This window comes from Fringilla coelebs (genome assembly GCF_963513975.1).
Source record: "Fringilla coelebs genome assembly, chromosome: 3".
NCBI lineage: Eukaryota > Metazoa > Chordata > Aves > Passeriformes > Fringillidae > Fringilla > Fringilla coelebs.
The window spans coordinates 67,425,798-67,442,365 of NC_140030.1; the positions used below are offsets into that span (position 1 = coordinate 67,425,798).

The 16,568-nt window shown below is 42.4% G+C and overlaps 1 protein-coding gene across 4 annotated transcripts in view; it reads left to right on the forward strand.

The window, feature by feature from the left end:
- Positions 1–16,568, forward strand: part of LOC311151552 (SAM and SH3 domain-containing protein 1-like) — a 523,482-nt gene that overhangs the window by 374,240 nt on the left and 132,674 nt on the right. Inside the window, exon 1 of one of the 4 annotated variants that reach the window (XM_084202083.1) lies at positions 9,678–9,869. The exons of the other annotated variants lie outside the window; for them this stretch is intronic. Within the exon in view, the coding sequence (XP_084058209.1) occupies positions 9,867–9,869 (3 nt within the window). The 5' untranslated portion in view covers positions 9,678–9,866. Of the gene's footprint in view, positions 1–9,677; positions 9,870–16,568 lie in introns of those variants that run through there. 4 annotated transcript variants of the gene reach the window in all.

The window sequence follows — 16,568 nt, forward strand, 5'->3', positions numbered from 1 at the left end:
AGATGTGTCCTGTATAAGACTTGGGAGCATGGTTACTCAATTAGCCTGCAAAATAACCTGCAAACTAGCATGTATTTCAGACTTTTGTTTATGCTGGATTCAGAGGACAGACCGTTCCTAGTCAGAAGTAATGCCTGCCAGAACAAAAAAAGCTATCCTTCAGAAATACTTCAAAACAAATCATAACCAGAAATGTAAGTTTGGACAGATTTGGTGGTTTATGCCAAATAGGTTTTGTTTTATTTAGTACTATGTGCCCTAGAACCAGAGTCAGCACATTGTGTGACAACATCCTGATACTCTGCACAAGAGTTACATACAATAGGAATGAAAAAAAAAAAAAAAAAGCTAAAAAAACCCCAGCTAAATTCAGTTGGTTAAAATCCAGCTAACAAACTCTAAAACCCCAGTAGTTCATGATGTCTAGCATGTTTTCTCTATTTTTAATGCCTCAGACTTAAAAAATGCCCTGAGACAGCTGAATGAAAAGTACTAAGAGCTTTTTCTCTTGTTTTCATGGTGGCCTTCTACGGAGGAGAAGACTGTTGATGTTGGTAGCTACAGCAATGGAGAGCAGCATCCCTATATATTACTGAGTCAGTGGGTGTGTAGTTTTTAGGTACCCAGGAAAAAGCTTTTTACACAAGGAGCTAAGCTCTTTGCGATTTGAGGGTTTTGAAGATGTCTCTGGAGGTGGTTGTACTGCAGTCTATGTGGACACATTACTGAATACCTGCCAGCTGTCTGCATCTGAGTGAGCAGGGTGTTTTGCAGAATCCTTCTGGAAGGAAAACTGGTCACAGAGGTCTGTTTGAACATTTGGGTTGATGGCAGAAAGAAACAAACCAAATTTTTATGGAGTCCCATCCTACAGGTCACAGAAAGCAATTTGCAAACATTGAGGAAATGTCAGGGAAAAGAGAGGTAACATGGTCCATCCAGCTCCAAAAGCATCTGTGAAAAATTACATAGCCCAGATGGCTGAAATTATTTTCACATTCATTGCACATGTAGTCTGGTTTTAGCTATCTCCAGTGCAGTCATTCTGCTGATCTATGGAAGTTATTCCCCCCTCAGTGCATGAGCATGTTTCCCATTCACATAAATAAGAGTAATGTCTTTGTATCCAGGGAGAGGGGATTTTATTTGTCTAGTGCCGAAGCAGCTTCTCACAGGACTGTTTTCCTCCCACATTCTCAGTTGTGTTCAGCTCTTCTGACCTGTGTTTTCTTTGTTTTGATCTGTTTGAACTTTTATATTTTAGGTAATAAATGTTAGTAAACTATGGAAAAGGTGACAGGCTAGAAATGAGACCCTTGCTAGGTTAAACCACCTCAACCTAAAATATGAGAGGTGGCTAAAAAGAGAGAAAAAAAATTGGAAAGTTTTGCAGCATAGATGTAATTTGATTTTATGTTATGATATCACCACATTTTCCTCTCTCCTTTCCCTTGGTACCTATCAATGAGAACCTTGTTTTGCTGTATGTGGGAAAGTGTGCTCTTATTTCCAGGGCTGCTGTCAATTGCTTTTAAAGTATCTGCCATAAGGTACTATTCAGGCAGAGCCAGGGATGACTATGGTTATCACTGCTAAAGTGATTTCTTTAGTTTGAGTTTGGGTGGTTTAATTAATGGAGTGCAATACTGATGACCAGGGTACCTCAGCCCAAACAGGCACTGGTGCTGCACCAGCAATGGCAAGGTCTTATTTTGGCACCTCCCATTTATTTTCCAAGACTATTGCTGGGAGGGTGGAGCTAAGGTTTACTCAATATTAGGTTTGATATACCAGGGTTTTCTGAAGCAAAAGTCTGTCAAGTTGGAATAGTCAATTTTTTCCTTTTGTTCTTCCCCTGTTTAGTTTACTTGGTTATAGGCATGCAGTGATGAGGTTAGGTGTGCTCTTCTTCCTGTGAGTTTCTAGAAGTATTGCTGATCTGTCTGCTTCTTGTCCCCTCTTTTTTTTTTTCTTTTTTTTTTTCTTTTTTTTTTCTTTTTTTTTTTTTTGTGGGGGAGGAGGGCAGAGATGGGAGAACAGGAAGAAAGCAGCAATAAAATTTTAATTACTTTTAATTTTTTCATCTTTTTCATTTTTAAAATTTCTTTTTATTACTCTGTTAACTGTGACAGACCAGGCCTTCCAGCCAGTCCAAGCTGTCTCCTTCTGTGTGACAGAAGCTGTCATATAACTTTCTGATGATGTTATTTCTTTTTACCTTTTCTGTCTCTTCTCTTTGCAGACAAGTTCTCCTAACATGCTCACTGCCTGATTAATCAAACAAATTGAGAAACAATTGTATAACTGGAGAGACCAGGGAGAAGGCAGGGGAGGTTTCAGCAGCGCACAGTCAGTAGCAATGTGGGATGAATGAGTTCCTGGATGGCGCTGCAGGCATGTTAACATCCCCTCGGCTGGCTCCTGTACCAATCGGGGTCAGCTAAAACCACTGCGGAAGGGGGTTGTACTTGTACTCCTAAGCGAGTGCTGTACGGGGCCCTTGGTCACTGTAGCTCTAGAATAACTTGGCACCGGCATATGGATCGATCCTGCTCTTTTGCATCCTCTGTACTGATGAAAAGCAGTTTTCCCTCGACTCCTTGTGGCGCTGGACGAGCGTCCTGTTGGCCGGGCCGCTCCCCGGGTTATCGGGAGCTGCAGAAGAAGCAGATTAGGGCCATTCACACCGGCAGTTTCCTTAGTGCCTTTGCGAGACCGATAACCCCTGGCGGAGCGGCAGTGACGCCAGCAGGCAGCAATCTCGTCCCCAGGGAGAGCTGCCTGCCCTGCATGTGTGTTTATCCCCGCAGGTGTGGCTCCTGGAAACCCTGGCTCTCCCTCTGGTTTTTGGCGCCTGCGGTAGTCTCACAGATAGGTCATCACGGCTTGTCCGGCTCCAGCCATTCTCCCTGGGGAGCCTCTTCTGGGCAGGATCTAGGGGAAGTGTTGCTCAACAGCAGCCTCATCCTTCACAGGTGGCTTTACGGCGCTGCCAAGGGGTTTGTGCTGAGCCAGCCTGGCTGTGGCACAGCACGGCCCGCGCCCTTTTCCTCCTGCTGCCTGGCAGCCTGTGGGGAAAGGTGTTGGCTTCAGAAAACAAGACGGGCTAGGTGAGCAAACAAGAAGAGGCATGAGAACGGCTAGGTGTAATTCCTGAGCCCTTCAGTGCTGCCAGTGGGAAGGCAGGGCAGAGCCCGAGGAGCCCGGGCCGGGCGGCAGGGGAGCGTGCCCAGCCCGCGCTGCTCCAAGCCTCAGCAAAGCGCCTGCCTGGCCCGGGGCTGCGCCTCGCTGCCCGCGAAGCTCCTGCCCACAAAGGCAGCACTGAGTGCGGGCATGCCATTCATCCGCTGTCCTCACCTTCGGGAAGTGACGAAAGCAAAGTTTGAGGATTTTTGCACATGGCTGTGAATGTATATTAGCTTGTTTGGCCCAGGATATAGTGAGCCACTGAGAATGAGTGTTTACTGAAGTGTACCCTGGCATCCTTATCCTTCCTTTGCAGCTGCTATTTACCAGACAGCATTTGTGGTGAATGTAGCTGGCAGGAAACATCGTCTGGAATGAACTGGATGAGTTAAAGAATTTTTCACACTAACATTGTTGCAGGCATTTGAAAATACTTCTTCACATGAGAGCATATTTTTGTAACACTGAATTAAATTAACATTGCATGAAGCTGGCTCAACTAAATCGAATTTACCATCAAAATGTTTGGTGTTTTTGTTTTCTGTCCCTGCCTTGTTTACAGCTCCTCTGTGTTGCAGCGATCATCTCCCTCCACTCTGTTGACACGTTGTATCACAAATGTGGCAGCAGCACAGCTGATTCTTCAGCGCTGGGTGGGGGGGTTGCATTGGGGGGGTGGAGGGTGGGATTTAGACTTTCTCCTGTCAGTTTAAGAAACTCATAATAAAAATGCACTCATTCCTGTTTTAGTCAAAATGGCCTGTGACACTATTTCTTTAAGAAACTTAGACTGCTTAGCTGGAATGGGAATGTCTTCTTTAAAACTTGCTGGAATAAAGTAGCAGGATTGTTTCTTCTATAGGCTGTTCTGAGATTGAGAACTTGCTTTCTCCATTCTGGGCTCTAACTTGATGGTCAGATATAATTATTTTTCTTGTAGTTTGGTAACCCATGACTGGAACTTCTTCTTTCTTTAACTATCATTCCAGAAGCTGAGAAAACTGCTTAAAAATAGATCTAAAAAAGAGATCAAATCCCACAAAAACAGACAGCCATTAATATGCATGTCACCCAACCATGCTGAGTCTTTCTTTGTAGGTTGTGCAATCTACTCCTTCCTTTACCCATTGCCTTTGTTTTCTTACTTTGTTCCTTGTTTAGATTTCATGTAATACTGTTATTCTCTATTTTTTTCTTGAGAAAGTTTCTAGCAGATTGTGGTTGGTATAGCTGTATGGGAACAGACTGTTTTGGTCGAGTTATTTATTTGAGTTGGGACTCTCTAAAACCCCCTCCTTGTCATCAATCTAACAGAGATGTTCCGACAGTGCATTAGTCATTACTGGGGTGACATGAAGCAGAGTGTAGTTCTGGAGACGCCCTTCCAGTGAAAGACACTGAGCTTTAAACCCTCTTCACAGATGTGCAGAGCTGTACTAGCCATGCTAACTCCCTTGCATGCTTAATAGGCTTTTTGCCTATAAATCCCCATGTGCCATTGAGATGCTGGATTTTAGTAGTAGGGCTGGATTTGATGGGAAGCCTGCATGTCTCCGGTTTATCTCACAGCTCCCGCCCTCACAGTGTTGCTTATGGGGATGGGTGGGGTGCACTGCTGCTGCCACCCTGGTAAAAGCAGCAGAGGGAAAAGATCTCCCTGCCCAGCACCCAGAAACAGGCTCAGAGCTAGGGCTTTGTCTCCAGAGCTCTGACAGCAGCATGGCCATGCAACAGATGAAGTAAACAAACCAACAATACAGGCATTTTTGTACAGAATAGGTCTATTATTCTTCCTGACAGCATGACTCGGAATTTGAGTTGTCATTCTTTGTATTGTTCCTTATTTAAAAAGAAAGAGAAAGCAGAACAAGGAATAATACAAATGAGACAGCCTGGGGCTTGTGCTGCCTATAGGATATTCTTAAGGTTCTCTTGGCACTACAAATTGGAACGATTTTGAAACCAGGTCCCTGAACCCAGCTGTATTCTTAAAGAAGTCAGGCATTAAAGTCTGACATGGTGCTGTGATTTATTCACCCAGGACTGCTATGCAGACCAACACCCAGGAATCCATAACCAATCACTTACCAAGACTAATTCATTGATCACTCAATGTACAGAGTTTTCCATAGCTGGCCGATGCAGCTCACAGTCATACAAAGTAGCGTCTGTGTATTAATGCCCTCTCCTTTCAGCCCTAGGTGAGGTTTAGACAGGAGGATGTTGGGTGGGCTGTGGCAGGGATGCACACTGCTGCTCCTGGGCACTCTGAGCAGGGAGCCCTGTCTGTGGCAGGCTGCCAGGCTGGATTCTGCCCTGACTGTCCCTGCCAGGCAATGGCTTCTGGCAGGAACCCATGGCCAGAAGGCTGCTGGAAAGGTGCGTGAAGCTGTCAGGAATTTGAGACAGCAGTTTGTTGCAACCCTAACTCAGTAAAGCCTCAAAAATTTGCATCAGATGAATTTGGAGCCCTTTCTGGTCATTTGGACTGGAAATCCATACTGTATTCTGGGCACAGGAAAGCCAAGATGGATTTTCGAGATAGCCTTTTCTGCCTTACTCCAGCAGAGCCTGGCTATACCTGAAAAGCAGTCCTTGGGCTTGCTGAAGTATCAAGGGTGGGGATGTTTCACAAAGATACATCAAAAGAATATGGAGTTACACAGACCTAAAAGTACACAAACTCCCTGCCAAGGGGTAAGAATTTTGTCTTATCTGCATGGTAACCTCCTCACCTGGCCAAGGAAGTCTTCTGGAGCATTCCCTTGGCTGGGGGTGGGGTGGTGTATGGCTGCAGGGAAGCCCTGCACAAGGGGAACACACAGCATAAATCCTTATTCAACTTTTCAAGACTGTGTAAACCTCAACTTAACTGGGCAGCCTGGAAGGTCTTTCATTCCACTAGACCATTTCTGTTTACACATCTGTAGCCTTTAAACATTGCAGGACTGTTTAAATGCATTTAACATTTAATGCATTTATGTTTATGTTTAAATACATAAACAATGCATAGATTTTGTTTAAAGGCATAAACATTGCATGACAAACTCAATTCATGGTCTTAAATAACTGGGGGATTTGGCCTGAAGCAAACAAACTGACAGTGGAGGAATTAAGGGGAACCACAACATACCTCTCCATTATTGACAGGTATTAGATAACAGATTAACTTTATTGGCAGATAAATGAATAAATGCTTGAGAGTCATATCCATTAATAGCAACCAGCAAACATCTTCCCCACTTAGTCTCTTGATACAGTTTATGAAGTCAGTGCCTGGATGCCCAGGAATGCCTCTTGCCTCCCTCTTGCAGCAAGAGGTAGGAAAATGCAGTGGAGAAGTAGCAAGGAGAAGAGGAGGCATGAAGCACTCTGGTAGGCAAGTCAGATGCAATTAAAAAGTCTTTAGAGACATGGAAAAATGAGGAAGCGAGCTCACAAAGGCATCCAGCAAGAGGGGCAAATGGGACCAGACATACAGGAGGGCATTAAAATGTCCTGGTCAGGAGATGTGGATGGGGAACGTAAGGGAACACACAAATAATTTATCTAGAGCAGACTGTGGCAACCAGTGAGTATCAAGGGACGGAGGCACAACAGGAGGAAAAGGGTCACACATGAGTTAATGTCTCATGCTCACAGTTTCAGGTTCCTGGATAAGGCACACAGTTTGTGGTGATTGGGAGTGGGGCTGCACTGATCCCCATCCCCAGTGGGCCACAGCTGTGAGAGGCAGGTGAGCAGTGTGGAAGGCAACGAGACCTGGAGTGCCCAGGTGCCCTGACCAAAGGGAGCAGAGGGCACACAGGTGCAATGCATGAACATGAGGGGTGTAAAAGGTTGGGCTAAACAACAAGGAGGGTCCATGCTTGCAGCCTTCTGAAGTGTTGTTCTTGTGTGTGGGCCAATGCTTGAAGCCTTCTGAAGTGGTAAGGTGTTACTCTATATGGGTTGAAGCTTTCTGATGATGATACTCTGTGTATTGTGCCCATCTCAACTGCAGTGTGTGCTGTGGCTTATGCTGTGATGCCTGGAGGTGTTAGAGAAGTCCACACTGGGAGGACACATAGGATTGGTGGCATGGGACACCATGATAAGCTGCAGGAATTTCTTGTGTGGCACTGGGAGAAGTCCAGTCCCTTTCTCCCCACGTCTTTATTGTCTGATGCATAGTAGAGGTAGCATATGCAATGAGATTGTCCTCAGCAGTGCACTACACATGTCTGATGGCAATACAATTTTCTCTAGAATTTCTCATTATGCATTTGTTATTTTCAATGAATATAAGGTGGGAGAGTCAGCTAAAGGTAGCTCACTGGCTTACTTCCTCCTCATATTTAAAATTTGGAAGCTTAAGCCTTTTCTTTCTGATGTTGTGGGTGTTCAGCAGAGGTTGTAAAGCTTTGCTTTCAGTGGGGAAAGTGATAAACTTGAAAACTGAAAATTGGTTCTGACACTGCCATGCAAATAAGTCAGAGTGCAGCACATACGGTTCTTTTGTCTCTTTTATGCTATAGAGTTCCTAGTGTGAGCTAGTTGTACTAGGTTTGTGAATGCACACTCATTTTTAATTGGATATTTGTTATTAAACATTTATAAAGTTCACAAACGTAGAAAGCATATGGAAGTCTTGTTAAGAAGGATTTAGTTGCTTTCTGACTATATACAAACATTTGAATACTTGAATCAGACTGAATCATGAGGTTAAAAATAGATTGGTATAGTCTTCAGATTTACTTTCTAAATTTTAAACCCTGTGGAGGCATATGGAAGAATTTAAAGTTAGTTCACTTGAATTCCTTTTTCTGGTACCAGAAGGAGTAAACAAAGGGGTTTCCTTGCCTTTTCTTTTAATGAGAACAGGAGATTCTCAGGACTTGAAATGAAGCCCTGAGAAGAGGCTTGTTTCCTGCTTCCTTCCCATTTTGTTTCTGCCAGGGACCCTCAGCTCTTGGGCTCAGCCCCTACCCCCCTGCCCCTGCATCCCACATCCTGTCCTTTCCCTGCTGCTTCTGCCTCTCGCCTCCCATGGACAGTTGGCATTGTGCTTGGATGGGCTTAGGCTGCTCCTGCTCACTTTGGCCACAAGGCCATTGCCACTGAATGTAAATGTGGATATAAATCCCTGGCCTGGACTGTGAGGATGGCAGCTGTTTGTAGTATGCATCTCACCTAATCTCAGTCCTGGCTCCTCTTCCCACAGCAGCAGGGATGGTTGGTGGGGTTGGGATGTTGTGCAGTTGTAGGCTGTGCTGCTTGTCCCTGTAATGCTGAGGTCAGGCCCTCTCTGTCCTCATAGGAGTGTGGCAGAACCAGACCCTCCAGGATTGCTCAATTCAATAGCTGCAGATAAAATGTCACCTATAGCAGCTGGAAAGAGCTGCTGCTAGAGCACAGCTTTGCTTTGCAAACACAGGAATTGCTGAGTTGGAAAGGTGAGCTTATGCAAGTAATGGGGTGTGGGGCAATTATTTAAAATCATCAGAGTCACCATCATCTGTAGAAAGTGGTTTTCTGCCCATTCTGGTACTTCAAAACAGCAATGCCATTTTTGCTCTTCTTAGAAGGACATCAAGACATTTTTTACATGAAAGGATGAAGTCTGAGAGCATCACTGACTTACAATAGTGTGGTGGGACTTCACATATGACACCCCATCTCAAAATCGTTTTTCCTCTTTTGAACTTGTAGTGATTTGCCTTTGACAGAGTATGTTGGTTTTTTAATTGTCTTCCAAATAGAGCTAAAAAGGTATTTTAAGAAATTATATACAGGGATCTTGCTAAAGGCCTTACATTTAAAATCTTTCATGAGTGTGAGTGGGCATATGCCTAAGAGAAATTTTTCTGTGTATGTGTACATGAGGAATAAGTCACACAGTTTTCAACACATTTACTTGCTTTCTGCATTCCAAGCTCACTTTCATTTGTGCAGCCACAAAGCTTCTGCTGTTTTTAGTCCGAGATAAGATTCAGAGGGCCACAACAAATTGGCGGTACAATCCTTATCAGCCGTTTTCATAACCGGCAGAACTCGGGTTGGTCCAGTCTGGAGGGGAAGCTGTGAAGGGACCAGCCTGGGCTGGGCCAGGGCTGCAATCTCTGGGTGAAGGGTATCCTCAGGGTGCTGCTGGAGTGCTGCTGGGGAGCAGGGCTGGCTGCTCCCTTCTCAGGCTGGAGAACCCCTGTGTTCCAGGCACAGACCTGCCACCCCCGTGCTCTGGCAGTCGGTGTTAGCAGCCGGCACGTGGTGGTGGAAGTGACACATGTCTAGCAGGAAAGGAAGAAGGTGTTTTCAAAGGGGGGGCTGCAGCCAGATAGCTGCAGCTGGGTGGCTCTGCCTTTGTTTGAAATGTAGTGCTGGGGAGTCAGCAAGGCCTTTGGCTCAGCTCCTGTGAGCCTTTGTGTGTGCCTGTCAATTTACTTTTTTATTTTTTAAGGAGTGGTTACCCAGCATTTTTAGGACACATGGCTCCTCCTCAGGAATGGGACTGTTTGGCTTGCTGATGCTTTTCATCTGGAGTAGGATGTGCTGCTTTGATGGCTGATGGGGCTTTTTGCCCTTTCTGTGTCTGGATGTTGATGGACAAGTGAGTGGCACAGATGCTTTGGAGAATAGTCTAGGCTGTAAAGAAGAATTTAATAATCCCTGTCAAGGCAGTTGCTGTTCATCAGTGTCAGATGGTAAGTCACTGTGATCGCTCCATCTTCATGTATATTTCTTCATTGTATCTTCAAACTATAGACTCCATTGGTTCCTTTTAGAAATCTATCATATAGTTCATTATAGATGAATTTAGTAGTTCCTGCATTACTTTCAAACTGGTTTCACCTGAGAAATAGAAGCATTACAGTTTGCTGATTCCTGCTGTCTTATAACAAAAGGTAAGAAATTAAATTAGACAGTCCATTATCATTACAGGTGAGATTTAGGTGTTGGTTTATACATTTAATTTATCCCATAGAATAATTAGTGGATAAATATGAACATGAGGAATGTTTAAATTGGAAGGAAAGAGAGTGATAAATAGAAATTTTGAGAAGTAGGATGTGGATAAAAAGTTAGTTATGCAGGTATTATTTTCTCTCCATGTTCTAAATACTAGTGAATTCAATTCCATATTGAATTTAGCTTGAATTAGGTTGTTTTCTGTTTGCTACATCTTCGAATTAGTCACCTATTGACATTGCTTTAGAGGAAAGAGAAACTGAATGTTGCTCCTATGTGTTCACTTGGTTTAGATCTAATTTTCTGTTCAGGACACCCATATGGAAGAACATAACAAAAACTTCAATGATTCTTTGGGTAGCTGAAGCTGTTAGTACTCCCCAGGGATGGCACAAGAAATGAAATCTCAATTAAGAGCGACTTTCCCTTACAAAGTAAAGCCTTTGAATCAGAGCATACCTCTGAGCCTTTTGTCTGCCAAATGGGTGGGGGTAATTCAGTTGAGAAAATGCAGTCAAGATGTGAAAAAACGTGCCTGGGGGCATCCAATGTTTCCAATGATGCACGGATGTTAGCAACATGCTGAGCTTTAAGATCCCAGAGCACAATACAACAGAATATTCACTTCCCAGTCTCTGGGAATTAAATTAGGTGTCAAACCAAAGGCCTTTAGGGAACTAAAATCAGCAAATCAGTTTGCTTTTCAGTTGGAACTTTTACATGACTTACTAACTTTCTGTGTGTGAAAGCTTATGGTAGTATGGTTCTCTGCTGGAATTGAAATGAGGACTTGTCACTATTTTAATGGCAGTGCCTTTTGTATAAGCCAGTTGTAACTTAGGAACTTCAAAAGAAATCAGACTATACTTCAGTAAAATAAACTCTAAAAATTTTGAAAGTATAAAGTGTACTTTATAGTACTTTGCAGTATATACTTTATAATAGATGGTATAAAATTGATCTAAAGATTCTTCATTCCTCAAATTATGTGTAGGCCTGAACTAAATTATTTTCAAAGTTCCCGCAGAGACCCCTGTTCCAACTAAATAAGTGCATTTCTACAATTCGACCATCTCACATATTCTGTTACATAAGAATTTTAAATACAAAAAGAAGAGGACTGAAGCTAAATGTGTATTCCTCTGAAAGGAAAAAGTATACAAAGTCAATAAAAGTGGAATATATTGTAGTGGTGCTATACATTTGTTTTAAATGAGTTTGAAGTACACCACTTCAGATATCTTGTAAGATGGTATCACTATGGAGGCAGGATCTCTTAAGTGCAGATTGTCTATTTTAAGATATAATAATAAAAGAAACTGGATCTTATTCTATGGTTCTTCATAAAATATGAAGAGCATCTTTAATGCTTTCAATTTTCTTTCTCTTATAGACTGTTGTAAATAGGCAGTATTCTTGATCACAGCTGCTCAAGTTTAGGTTAGGCTTCTTGAATAATGAGAATTCTCCTGTAAGCAATTCTCCCCCAATATATTTTTTGTTTCCTTTTATGCTCAGTGGATTTTTTTCAGTATTTGGAAAATGCTGAAATTGTGTTTTCATGCACTGTAAAATCAAAAGGACTAAAAAAAAAATCTCTGCTTTCCACTCCATTTCCATTAAAAAAAAAAAGCCTATGTAACTTCATGTAGAGGGGCAAGGAAGTGTCAACTGTCATAAATTCTTAGGTTGACGGTCTTCCAACTGAGCTAGTGGTAACTCCCAGACAATTGGGTTTTTAGACAGACATGTTTTGTAGACCCAATAACTAGGCCTCTAGGTTATTTAAGGTGTTCTCCCCTGGACTCTTCACAATTGCTTGAGGATTTTTTGAAGTGCAGTGTTAAGAATGAGTCTCATAGCTCAGATGATGGAGGTCTTGTAATGCTGAGGAGAGCAAAAGATTTATTTTACATGCCATCTGTTAATAAATCTTTATTTAATGATTGCTTTTCTATGACAGCAGGAAAGAAGTTGACTCATGCTCAGCCTGAAGCCTGCAGATCCTTTTGTGAGAACTGCCGCAGGGCCAGCTGTCTCCCATCCCCTGCTCATCCTCCAAACTTATTTTTTCCCAAGTGAACTATTTTGCAACAATATGTCCTTTTTGCATACTGCTTCCCCTTTGTCTTAGCCCATTTCTCCAATTTTCATATCCATCTGTGTACCTAATCTGCTCTGTTATTCCTGCAGTTCTGTCTGGCTTGCTGCACTCTAAAAACTCAGAAATCAGGCTGCATCATCATCATCATCATCATCAACAGACATGGTCCTCTCTTACTCAGGGGTTTTAGTGCTTTCTGCTGTCCTCTGCAGGCTCAGGCACTTCTTGCAGATTTCTGCTGAGCACCATGATCTGGAGAGGACGGTCACTGAGGCCCCAGAGGAGCCTCAAAATGGATGTCTTGGTCGAGACTCAAAATGTGAACAGTTCCTAAACAATTATGCTGTGATATTGAATACTGTGCAAGTGTCTTGATGCATCTTTCCAGTTTGATGAGGAACTACTGGCAAGTACTATTTGATGTGGTTTCCCTGTCCTGCACAGTTTCATGAAGATCCTTCTCTTCGTGAATGTGCCATGTGAAGCAGCATTGGGAACCATGTAAAAATGAAGCTGTATCTTATTTGTTTCCTTCTTATTTGTAAGGTGTATTATTGAACAAAAGTTAACTTTATTTGACAATAATTTACAAAGTTGCTCACAAAGGCAAGTGAGCTCAAAATCTTTAGGTGCTTGCAAAATAGTACGTGTGTTTCTTTTCACACTTTTTCCTGCAAATTTAGGTCAGACTGAAAGGTCAGTGGGGCCCCTGTGAAACCTACTTTTGGCCCATAGAGATAAACATTTACTTGCTTTTTCTCTGTGCTCTGCACTGTTGTGCCTGGATCTGTGCTACTGACCTCTCCAGCCCTGTGTGGAACAGGATTTTGCTGTCCATGGCAATGACAGCTGGAGGGCAGAGGCAGTATGGACCAGGGTGCTGGTGTGGGGCAGCCCTGCAAGGGGCTGGTGAGCCTGCATCAACCCAGACTGCTCTGCTGACCTCTGTGGGAGGGAGAGGACTCAGTTTCTCTACCTGTTTCATGCCCAAACCACATCTGCCTTGACCACTTCCTCTCACATATCATAGATCTGCTTAGTGGCCTGTGATGTTTGTGTTTCAGCAGCATTTGGGTAGTTAGGTATTTTTGCTTACCAGCAGGTTCTGCTGTGTGTGATACTATTCAGGAAAAATCTTTATTCAGCCTGCTTTATACCTGCTGTAGTCATCTGAAGTAGATGTTGAACAGTATCAGGGCCTTTGTTATTTTCCTCCCTTTTTAATGCCCTCAAACTAACTGGGCTTTCTGCTGTGTCTTTCTGAGTTTGGGATGAGTTTAGGTTACTTCTGAAATGCAACCACAGGCCTCTCCCCTGCCTATCATTCCCAAACAAGCTGTACATTTTCTGCATTAGTAATTCAGTTGTGTGAATTCCAAGAAAGTTTCTCTTGTGCCGGTTAAATATCTTACTTTTTTTAGCAATAAGACATCCGGTTGTCCTGGTTTATTCTTCATGGCTATTTTATTAGCACACAGGCTTTCAATATGATGGCCAGAGTTTGCTATTTGTTCTTGTCCCTTTTGTGACCTTACAGTGAATTCCAGTGTCTCTCTTCCCCTCTTCATAGTTTGTGCTTTTTTTTTTTTTTCTTTTTCCGTCATCCGCCTGGGTTTTGACTGTTAGTCTGCATTGTTTTAGTTGAGAGGGGAGAATTTAGTTCACTTTGTTGTTTTCTCTTTCTTCACTAGATGGATAACAGCAGAATAGTGGGGAATCTGTCATGGAGCCATTATTCCATGATCAAAGAAGTCAAAGTGTTCTTGGCAGAGTCCTCTGCACAGCCTGTGTGTGCAGCCCCATCATGTCCATGTGTGCCCCTCTCTGCCTGGTGTTTTACTCGAGTTGGTAAGGTCTAAAGTGATGCTGAGGCAGCCCCTGCATCTTCTTGCTTAGCCCAATTATTGTCCAAATTTGTCCCACTTTCCCTAGGAAAACATGGGTTTCTTTTTATCTGTTTCCTGCTCCATTTTTTGAAGTAAAAGAAGCTTTCTGTCCTTCCTGAAAGAGACCAGAACCCTGGATGGCAGGAGGTCATTGAGGCACCTGGAGAGGAGCAGAAGCACTTCCTACACAGGCAGGCAATGGCTGGGCTTGTGATAAACTGAAGAGCAAACAACAGCAAGGGAAGGAAATCAAGATCCTAACCAAAGGAAACAAACTTCTAAACAGTTTTTAAAAAAAAAAACTTGGGAGAAAAATCTTGTGACATCTTAAAAGTGTTTGTCATTTCCTTGAAAATATTGTGGCCACTTCCACCACTTGATTGCTCCTTCCTCCTTACTTTAAAGATAGTTTAGTGCAGTGATGGTGCATTTGAAGGCCTCTGTGCTTCTTAGTCACCTGACTCCTTGGACTTTGCCATGAGAACTGATTACTAAACTGACCCGGAATAAGCAATTATCCCACGTACTTTTTGCTTGCAACACTTTCCATGGATTAGCTGTGGCTGCTATTAGTACTTAGTGTTAAATGGCATTCCCTGCATGTTTAACCATCCATCTGACACCATAAATTTTCTTGTTAGTTTCAAACTCTCAACAGCAAAAGTGATTTGCAACTTTTCTGTATTCCTGAAGATGTTTAGGCACAGATGCAAATCAGTGTGGTGAATTTAAGACTATTAAAAACTTAAGAGATTTTCCTAATGACTTTATAAGGACTTCATTAAGATACTTACTGAGGTTTCAGAAGTCCATGAACCACAAGCGGAAAACCTCAGCTTCAGATACTATCTGTTAGGAATTAGTGGTGAATTCACAGTGTTTGTTACCTGCATTACTGCTAGTAAACAAGAGGAAGCATCTGATATCTTTTTAAGCAGCAAAGATTGGCAGCAGAGGTTTCAAAGTAGTAGTTTTATTCCACTGATCATGATTGGGAAAGGCTTTCAGGATCTAGATTATTCTAAATGTCTTGTTTCTCATTCCCCCCCTTCACCATATTGCCATATAGTTTTCATTATGGAGGAACATGAAATCCAGAAAGATGTGAGTGCCTGAAATGAGGAGAGATTGCTGTATCATATAAACCTAGGTTAGTGCAGTTGTAGTTAAGTTCTCTATGATTCTTCATCTTCAGTACAGTCTTAGTAAATTATGACCATGGCTCCCTATGATGTAGTATCCACTACTTCTGTAATTATCTTTAATATAATTTTACATGGAAAATACAATTGAAATATAACTCTGTTGCTATGCTACCCTCCACAATGATCATGGTGCTGATAAAATTCTCCCAACTATAATACTTTTAGTTGTAATGTATCAAGTTTCCTTGCAAAAATACTTCAAAAATAGTCGATATTTTAGTTTCTTCTGAAACTCTGCATTTTTGCATGCACTATATAGTACAGAATTACTGCTTTCCAGCAAGTGCTTCTCTGTCTTGGGACATGATTTGGGACTTTCTTACAGAGCATTTCCCCTTCCCATTTGCAAGAGTGTCTCCTTTCAGCTGCTTATTTTCTTCTGTTGCTTTAATTTTTTTATCAGGTTTATTTCTGTTATGCTTCATTGTATAATTGTTGCTCAGCAAAAGAGATCATTTCCTAAAATATCTTTGCTTTCCTGGAGTCATGGAGCATGTGATGTGCAGCCTGTACTGGTGCATGATTATTTACAGCACAAGGAGTACACATAGCGTGGTCCAGTTGGCAGTGCCCTGGGCCACAACTTTAGTAGACCCTGATTTCCTTTTTGGCTCAGTTACTTATTTGCTGTGTTTCTCACAGCAGATAACTTTAACTTTGTGCATCTTCACCCTTTATTTTGGACTCAGATGTGGAGTGAAAATGCTTTTAATCTCTAAACAGTGTTTTGTACAGTACGGCAGATATTGTTCTTTAGGTGATGCTGCTGTAAAAAACACTCAATGCATGTTAAGTGATACTAGAAGAGGTATCAAAACATCTTAGAAAGTGAAGCAACATAGGAAATCCATTTGGGTGAACATTTGTCACAAAATATTTGCAGTGTTCTCTTGAGGGTCAGTGCCTGTCCGCACAGAAAATCTAACATTCTCAGTAGCTAGGGTTCCAACACCTGGTCCCACTACTCCTAATTTCCTACTTCTGTATTTGTTCGTACACTATTTATTTCTGGCCTTTTCAGAACTTTATGTGTAGACAAAAGCTCCCATTTTACTTCATACATTCCTCTGAGTTTGGTAACTCTAATTTTGGTAACACTGTCAGTCGTTATTACTGCAAGAATTATAATATCTTGACTTCTGGGTGGCTGGCAGTTTGGGCAGGTTGCTTTGCAAAGAGGGAACTCCCTTTTACAGCTGCCAAGGTAATTTTCAGCCATGATAACGTCCAACCCCTGAT